We start from the raw sequence: 9,026 nt of genomic DNA, 5'->3' as shown, positions 1-9,026 counted from the left end.
AGGGCAGCACCTGTGGCTCAAGGAGTAGGGCACTGGTCCCATATGCCAAGGGTGGCGGGTTCAAACCCAGCCCTGGCCAAAAAACTGCAAAAAAAAAAAAAATTAAATAAAAAAATAAAAAAATAAAAAAAAAAGAAAGAAAGTTAGGTCACCTGAGGTGGTCAGTGTAAGGAGCTGGTCAACTATGGAGGTTCTACTATAGTTCTTTGATTAAAAAAAAAGAAACTGTAGGGTGGCACCTGTGGCTCAGTGGGCAGGGCGCCAGCCCCATGTACCAAGGGTGGCAGGTTCAAACCTAGCCCCAGCCAAACTGTAACAAAAAAATAGCTGGGCATTGTGGTGGGTGCCTATAGTCCCTAGTGACTTGGGAGGCTGAGGCAAGGGAATCACCTAAGCCGAGGAGTTGGAGGTTGCTGTGAGCTGTGGGCCATAAAGGATAAAGTGAAACTCTGTCTCCACAAAAAAAAAAAAAACTGTAATTTGTCCAGCGTTCAAAATCCAAGTCTGTCAGTTTCCAAAGTCCATGTTTTTGTACTGTTCTACATTGGCATTCCTTTGACCATAAACAATGTTTTAGTCATAAAATTTTTATGACACAGTGGGTCTGATGTTTTCCTATAACTCAGTATAGTACTGGCACTGTAAGTGTAAAATCTAATTTGACTGCTTCTTTTTTCAAACAAATCTAGGAACTATGTACAAGTTAATTTTAAGCAGTTAGTATGTGTGGGGTACCTAAAGGTTTGCTCACAAACTTCTCTAGAAAGGAATTTGTCTTATAAGAATATATTATCTAAAAGGAAGGATTGTTGGCTCAGCACCTGTGGCTCAAGCGGCTTAGGCACCAGCCACATCCACCTGAGCTGGCAGGTTCGAATCCAGCCTGGGCCTGCCAAACAATAATGACGGCTGCAACCAAAAAATAGCTGGACATTGTGTCAGGCGCCTGTAGCCCAGGTACTTGGGAGGCAGAGGCAGGAGAATCACTTGAGCTCAGGAGTTGGAGATTGCTGTGAGCTGTGATGCCACGGCACTCTACCCAGGGCAACAGCTTGAGGCTCTGTCTCAAAAAAAAAAATTAAAAAAGGATTGTTTTCCTCATTTTTTTTTTATTTTTTAAAAATAGTTTTAATACATTTTAATGCAAAACTGTTACATTTAGGGTGGCACCTGTGGCTCAAAGGAGTAGGGCACCGGCCCCATATACTGGAGGTGGTGGGTTCAAACCCAGCCCTGGCCCAAAAAAAAAAAAAAAGAACTGCAAAAAACTGTTACATTTAATGAAAATAATGCATTATAATAGAAAATATTGACTACCATTTTCAATCCAGTCTTCTTTGGGAATTAATTTGGTATGTTTCCTTCCAGAACATTTGCTGGGGTTTTTTTATTTTATTATTATTATTTTTTATTAACTCATAACTTTGTACATTTATGCATTTATGGGGTTCAGGGTACTGCTTGGATATACAATGTGAAATGCTTACATTGACCTAAGTAACACATGCATCACAATTATACTCATTTCTTAATAGTTTTGAAATGTACCAATACATCATGCACATTAGGTGAGGTCCTTCCAAATACCTTCCCTCCTTCCATATCCTCCCTCCCCTCCCCTCTCTCTCTTCTTCCCTTCTACTTTCTGGACTATAGTTACATTTTGCCATTCATATGAGGCAAAAGGTGTAGGTGATTATGTATTGATTTCATAGTAGTATTGAGTACATTGGATACTTTTTTTCTCATTCTTGAGATACTTTACTAAGAAGAATATGTTCCAGCTCCATCCAGGTAAACATAAAAGATACGAAGTCTCCCATCTTTTTATGGCTACATAGTATTCCATGGTGTACATATTCCACAATTTGTTAATCCATTCATGGGTTGATGGGCACTTGGGCTGTTTCCATGTCTTGGCTATTATGAATTGGGCTGCAATAAACATTCCAGTGCAAATGTCTTTTTGCAAAATAATTTTTGATCATCTGGTATATACCTAGTAGAGGAATTGTAAGATCGAATGGTAGGTCTACTTTTAGTTTCTTAAGTGTTCTCCAAACTTCTTTCCAAAAAGGTCCTATTAGTTTGCATTCCCACCAACAGTGTAGAAGCATTCTCTTCTCTGCATCCACACCAACATCTGTAGTTTGGGGATTTTGTAATGTGGACTAATCTTACAGGAGTTAGATGACATCTCAAAGTGGTTTTGATTTGCATTTCTCTGATGATTAAGGATGATGAACATTTTTTCATGTGTTTGTAGGCCATGCACCTGTCTTCATCAAAGAAGTTTCTGTTCAAGTCTTTTGCCCACATAGTTGTGGGGTTATTTGTTCTTTTCTTATTGATTAGTTTGAGTTCTCTGTAGATTCTAGTTATCAGACCTTTGTCAGAAGCATAACCTGCAAAAATCTCCCATTCTGAAGGTTGTCTGTTTGTTTTACTTACTGTGCTCTTGGCAGTGCAAAAGCTTTTTGGTTTGATCAGAACCTAGTAATGTATTTTTGGTGTTGCTTCAATTGCCCTGGGGGGTCCTCCTCATAAAGTATTCTCCCAGGTCAGTTTCTTCAAGTGTTTTCCCTGCACTCTCTTCTAGTATTTTTATAGTTTCATGTCTTAAGTTTAAATCTTTTATCCAGTGAGAATCAATTCCATTAATGGTGAAAGGTGTGGGTCCAGTTTCAGTCTTCTACAGGTCGCCAGCCAATTCACCCAGTCCATTTGTTAAATAGGGAGTCTTTCCCCTACCAAATATTTTTGATAGGCTTGTCGAAGATCAAATGACAATAAGCAGCTGGGTTCATCTCTTGGTTCTCTATTCTGTTGCATAAATCTACCACTCTGTTTTTGTGCTGTTTCGATCACTATAAATTTATAGTATAGCCTGAAGTCTGGTAACGTGATACCTCCTGATTTGTTCTTATTTCTGAGTAATGTATTTGCTATTCGAGGTTTTTTTCTGATTCCATATAAAATGAAGTACCGTTTTTTCAAGTTTTTTAAAGTATGACAATAGTGCTTTAATAGGGGTTGCATTAAATCTGTGGATTGCTTTGAGTAGTATGGATATTTCAATGATGTTGATTCTTCCCAGCCATGAGTGTGGTATGTTTTTCCATTTGCTGACATCTTCAGCTATTTCTCTTCTCAGAGTTTCATAGTTCTCTTTATAGAGATCTTTCATGTCCTTTGTTAGATAAATTCCCAGATATTTCATCTTCTTTGGCACTATTGTAAAAGGAATAGAGTCCTTGACTGTTTTTTCAGTTTGACTATTGTTGGCATATTTGAAAGCTACTGACTTGTAAGTATTGATTTTGTATCCTGAAACACTGCTGTATTCCTTGATCACGTCTAAGAGTTTTAAAGTTGAGTCCCTGGGATTTTCCAGGTATAGGATCATATCATTAGTGAAGAGTGAGAGTTTGATTTCCTCTGACCCTATTTGGATACCCTTGATCACCTTCTCTTGCCTGACTGCAATGGCTAAGACTTCCATTACTGTGTTGAATAGCATTGGAGACAGTAGGCATCCTTGCCTTGTTTCTGATCTGAGTAGAAATGTTTTCAATTTTATATCATTCAATATGATATTGGCTGTGGGTTAGCTGTAGATGGCGTCTATCAGTTTAAGAAATGTCCCTTCTGGCTCGGTGCCTGTGGCTCAAGTGGCTAAGGCTCCAGCCACATACACCTAAGGTGGCGGGTTCAAATCCAGCCCGGCCCCTCCAAACAACAATAATGGCTGCAACCAAAAAAAATAGCTGGGCATTGTGGCGGGCACCTGTGGTCCCAGCTACTTGGGAGGTGGAGGCAGGAGACTCGCTTGAGCCCTGGAGTTGGAGGTTGCAGTGAAGCCATAGTACTCTACCCAGGGGGACAGCTTAAGGCTCTGTCTCAAAAAAAAAAAAAAAAGAAATGTCCCTTCTATGTCCATTTTTTTAAGTGTTCTGATCATAAAAGAATGCTGGATATTATCAAAGGTTTTTTCTGCATCAATTGAGAGAATCATATAGTCTTTGTTTTTTATTTATTGATGTGATGTATTATATTCATAGATTTGCGTATGTTGAACCAACGTGTAACCCTGGAGTAAAACCAACTTGATCATCGTGTATAATTTTTTTTTTTTTTACAGTTTTTTGCTGGGGCCAGGTTTAAACCCACCGCCTCTGGTATATGGGGCCGGCGCCCTACTCCTTTGAGCCACAGGCACCATCCAGTGTATAATTTTTTTTGATGTGTTGTTGAATTCTATTTGCTAAGATCTTACTGAATATTTTTGCATCAATATTCATTAATTATAGATCTATAATTTTCTTTTTTTGTTGGATCTTTTCCTGGTTTGGGTATCAGGGTGATATTTGCCTCATGAAATGTGCTGGGAAGTATTCCTTCTTTTTCTTTGCTTTGGAAGAGGTTGTATAATGTAGGTACTAGTTCCTCTTGAAAGGTTTGATAGAATTCAGATGTGAAGCCATCTGGTCCCGGACTTTTCTTTTTTGGGAGATTTTGTATTCTTGATGCTATTTCAGTGATTGATATAGGTCTATTCAAGATTTCTAATTCTTTCTGGTTGAGTCTAGGAAGGTGGCATGCTTCCAGGTATTGGTCCATTTCCTCAGATTTTCATATTTCTAGGAATAGAGATTTTTATAATAATCATTGAGGATTTTTTGAATTTCTGAAGTGTCTGTTGTTATTTCTCTTTTATCATTTCTGATAGACAATATTAGAGAGATTTTACTCTTCTGTTTCTGGTTAGGTTGGCCAAAGGTTTATCAATTTTGTTAATCTTTTCAAAAAACAACTTTTTGTTTTGTTGATCTTCTGAATGATTCTTTTGTTTTCAATTTCATTTAATTCTGCCCTAATTTTGGTTATTTTTTTTGTTTTCCTCCTTTATTATTAATATTTTATAGCTTTTTCGTGTTGATTAGTTTATTCATGCCTGCCAAGAATTTTAAGGTTATTAAAATATGTGAATACAGTTCTCCCACTCAGTGGGCACAATGTAAGGGTATATGGCACACCTCCTGGATGCAGAACACAACTACAACAGGGACCTTACCTAACAAACGCAAACATTGTAACCTAATCATTTATAACCTCATATTATTTGAAACTTAAAAAATAAATAAATAAAACATGTAAATGGGTAGGCACAGTGACTGAGGACTACAATCCTAGCACTCTGAGAGGCTGGGGCGGGTGAATTGCTTGAGGTCTCGAGTTCAAGACCAGCCTGAGCAAGAGCAAGACCTTGTCTCTAAAAAAAGAAAAGCTGGGTATTATGGTAGGTACCTGTAATCCCAGCTACTTGGGATGCTGAGGCAAGAGAATCACTTGAGCCCAAGAATTTGAGTTTGCTGTGAGCTGTGACTCCATGGCACTCCACCAAGGGTGACAAAGACTCTTGTCTGAAGAAAAAAAATATATATGTTAAATACATAAGGGCCAAGAATTTGAATGTTAATCAGGAAAAAAAAAACAACTTAAGCATCAGATTAACATTTTAAAGTTATTTTTTAAATTTCTATTTTATAGTATAAAAAATTCTGATGGGAAAAAGTGGAGGAAAATGTTTTTATATTTATTAAGTTGTGGAGTTGACCTATAAATAAAATTAACATAACATCTTTTAAATAGATCTTCTCAGCATTATGACTCCTGCCAAAGTTGCTTGTAGGTAGCATCAAATCCTAATTTCCAATGAGTGTTTTCTAATTAATGTTTTCATATTAAAGTTTTCTTCATCCTGGAATTTGTATATATGTAATTCATAACACTAAAATGTGAGTCTTCTCTTCTGATCCAAAAATTGCTCAAGTAGCTGAATTTTAATTATAAGCTATACTATTTTATAGGTCTGACTGCTTTTTTCTCTCTCTGAGAAGGTAGCCTGAACATAGTTCATATCTTCAGGTTCATTGTACTGGTGTCTTGATTGTCACTGTTGAATGCAGTAGTTCCCAAATGCTACGCTGATGCAGACTGCGTAAGAAACACCTGTGACACTTAGCAGTAGAGATGCAAGGGCTCCTCAGAGTCTGGCTTCCTGGGTCTGAGGCCCTGCCCAGAAGCCCATATTGCACAAGCTCTCCGGGTGATTCAGATATAGAAGTCAGGTTTGGGAACCATGGATTCAATACATTTTTAATAAATGTAATTGAAAAGGTAAATGAAAAAAAAATCTTTGAATTACAAGTACTAGAATAGGGAAAAGAACGATTCTGCCTATCAAATGAAAGTGACCAGATTTCAGGACTTGAGCTTTTTTGGTTTTTTTGTAGGCTGGGATCACTATGGAAGCAACTTAGCATTGGGGGCAGGTGAGATCCTTAAGATTTCTTTCTTTGTGCCTAGGCTTTTCTCTCACAAGGGACAGTCTCATGACCCTTTTACTGTTTTTAAAAATAAATTGCAAATATGCACTTATAAAGCTCTTGTCAGCCTTTGGTATTACTTCCTTTTCAGGCCAGCCTAATTTCTTTTTTATAGATAATTCACAGTTCTTAAAAGGGCTCCTGAGGTTAAATGTTAATGTAAATGCAAAAGGTACTGTGAGTTATCTATAGGCTATTTGCCAAAGGGGGAAAAAAGAAAGGACAGTAGAAGGAGGTCTGAAATTTTAGGGCTTTGATGCTACATACCATTTTACTAAGAGAAAATTTTTTGTGGTTTTTAACAGCTAATATAATGCCTTCATCGTCTCATCTCTTTGGCTCCATGCCATGGGGACCACCAGTACCAGTTCCTGGGAAGCCCTTCCATCATGCGTTATATTCTGGGACCATGCCCATGGCTGGGGGAGTGCCAAGTGCTATGCACACTCAGTTCATACCTCTGCAGGTGAGACCTGGAAAGATATTTTTTAAGAGAATTTTTTTTTAAGTGCTCAAAGATTATTGATACAAATTTATTTATTCAATTACTCGTTCCGTGCTACCTAGAAATCCAGTAGTGGCTGGATACTGAGAATGTAATAATGACAAGCCTGACCTGTCTTTGCTGAGTTTGTATTCTTTGATTACTAAAGTTTGGTTTGAAAATTGTAAGTGAAGTCAGAAAGCAGTGATTGACATATTAGGAGCAGGGTTTATGGTATTTTCTGACACTAGCTTTTTTTGCTTATATTGTTAATTAAATATGCTTTTATTTCTTAAAGGTTACTAAAAAAAGGGTTGCAAACAAAAAGAACTTTGAGAACAAGGAGGTCCAGAGTTCTTCTCAAGCCACCCCACTTCAGACTAGCCAGCTAGAGTCTTCTGATGTCACCAAAGTAATTCCACAGGACAATTCATCAGCTTCCTTAAAGTCCTCTCAGACTGCCCAGGCTGCATCTTCTTTACAAGTTGAAACTGCTTCTCAAGGCCGTAGTGTGTCTCAGCCTAAGTCAACATCAAGCTCTTCAAGAAGAAAATCAAGAAAACTGGCTGTCAATTTTGGCGCTTCTAAACCTTCTGAATAAATTTGGTACTTGGAATCAAATTAATTTCTTTCCATCTACCTTTTTATAAATCCAACCTATGTCTCATAAAAAGTTAGAATGTACTATTTTAAAGTAATATGTTTAAATTGAAATTTTTTCATTTTTAAGTTGTCAGGCACTTTTCATGCTGTTTAGAAGACTGTATATCAAATTGTGCACTTTACATATGTGCAGTTTGTTGTGCATCAATTATACCTCAATAAATCTGTTTTAAAAAAAGACTAAATTAAACCTTGTATTCAAATAATATCAGTGGACTAAACATTAAAATGTACCACTCTAATCATTGGCCTCATTAGAATCATCTGAATTAGACATTGTATTAGCAATAATAATAACCATTTTTACACTATCATTGAGGAATAATTAAATGGAGCATGAAAATTGGGCCTCAAGTATAATTTACTGAATGTGGATTTTATTTCTCTGTTTAATGATGTAAGAAAATTTGTCAAGAAAATGGCTCTTATTTAAGTGTATTTTAACTTATGCTTTGTCGTCTATGAGGGTCCTTTAGACCTTCTATGAAATGATCACACATGTTGTGGTGCTGCCAGTTTTGCTTTATTCTAAATTTTGTACCAAAGCGACTTTAGAATACTGATCAGAATATTTCATCTAAATGCTTAGAACTATAAATAGCATTCTAGATTTGAGTATTTATAATTTTTTAGATTATTCAGAACCAGCATTAGTAATTTCTGGTAAAACTAAGTTTCAAAATCTACAGGGTACAATGATTACGAATTAATCTTCTAGTAAAATAAAGTATAAAATATTAATCATGTTAATGAAAATAAATTGTTATTCTTTTGTATACCTTTCTGTTTGCATACCTGACCTTTTATGAGAGCTCCACTGTTGGTCCATGTGTCGTGCTTTCTGTGACTGAAGAAATGCGAAATGTTTTTTAAGTTCCAAGGTGTGCTGTAACACAAGTACAATCATCAGTTTGTAATGTAACATGATTTACTGCCTGTTTCATTATAATTCTGTATTTTTAGCTTTATGCTGAACTGTTCTATGATGCTGGGATTTTGTGTTTGCATGTTGTGTGGATGTGTGTTGTTCAAGCTGTAACTGTTCAAATTATTTTAGAATTTGTAAAAATATCAGCAGTACCAGGGCCTATATATATATATATATGTATATACACACACACATATATATATATATACATATTATATATCTTTTAGTTTTTGTGATATGCATATATTTTTAAGGAAGTAAGTTATACTTTTTAAAAGTAGCAACCACAGTCTTTATATGAAGTTGCCTATTACTATATCTGATTTCATTTAGCTCATTGAAAACGCTGTCATGAGTCCTAAAATAATCTAATTGTTTTTAAAAGTGCTCATATTGAATGAAATGGATTTCTTTCTCTGACTGCTGATTGTAGAGTTTCTGTAAATGTTAGCAGGATATGTGTGTATATTAGTAGTGCCTTTAGTAAAAGATAAATGTTTATTATCTATCATTTATTATGGTCATTTATAATAGATTTTGTTTTCTATTAATTTCTGAGGTT

General features: G+C 36.1%; 1 protein-coding gene across 1 annotated transcript in view; it reads left to right on the top strand.

The window, feature by feature from the left end:
• Positions 1-7,739, top strand: part of XRN1 (5'-3' exoribonuclease 1) — a 132,774-nt gene extending 125,035 nt beyond the window's left edge. The window contains exons 39-41 of the mRNA XM_023512996.1: positions 6,297-6,335; positions 6,695-6,855; positions 7,172-7,739. Of these exons, the coding sequence (XP_023368764.1) occupies positions 6,297-6,335; positions 6,695-6,855; positions 7,172-7,474 (503 nt within the window). The 3' untranslated portion in view covers positions 7,475-7,739. The remainder of the gene's footprint in view (positions 1-6,296; positions 6,336-6,694; positions 6,856-7,171) is intronic.
• The last annotated feature ends 1,287 nt before the right edge of the window (positions 7,740-9,026 follow it).

This window comes from Otolemur garnettii, unplaced genomic scaffold, assembly GCF_000181295.1.
Source record: "Otolemur garnettii isolate 467f Iridium unplaced genomic scaffold, OtoGar3 scaffold00032, whole genome shotgun sequence".
In the NCBI taxonomy this organism is placed as follows: Eukaryota; Metazoa; Chordata; class Mammalia; order Primates; family Galagidae; genus Otolemur; species Otolemur garnettii.
The sequence above is the reverse complement of the archived record's forward strand: the minus strand, read 5'-3'. Positions and strand labels throughout refer to the sequence as shown.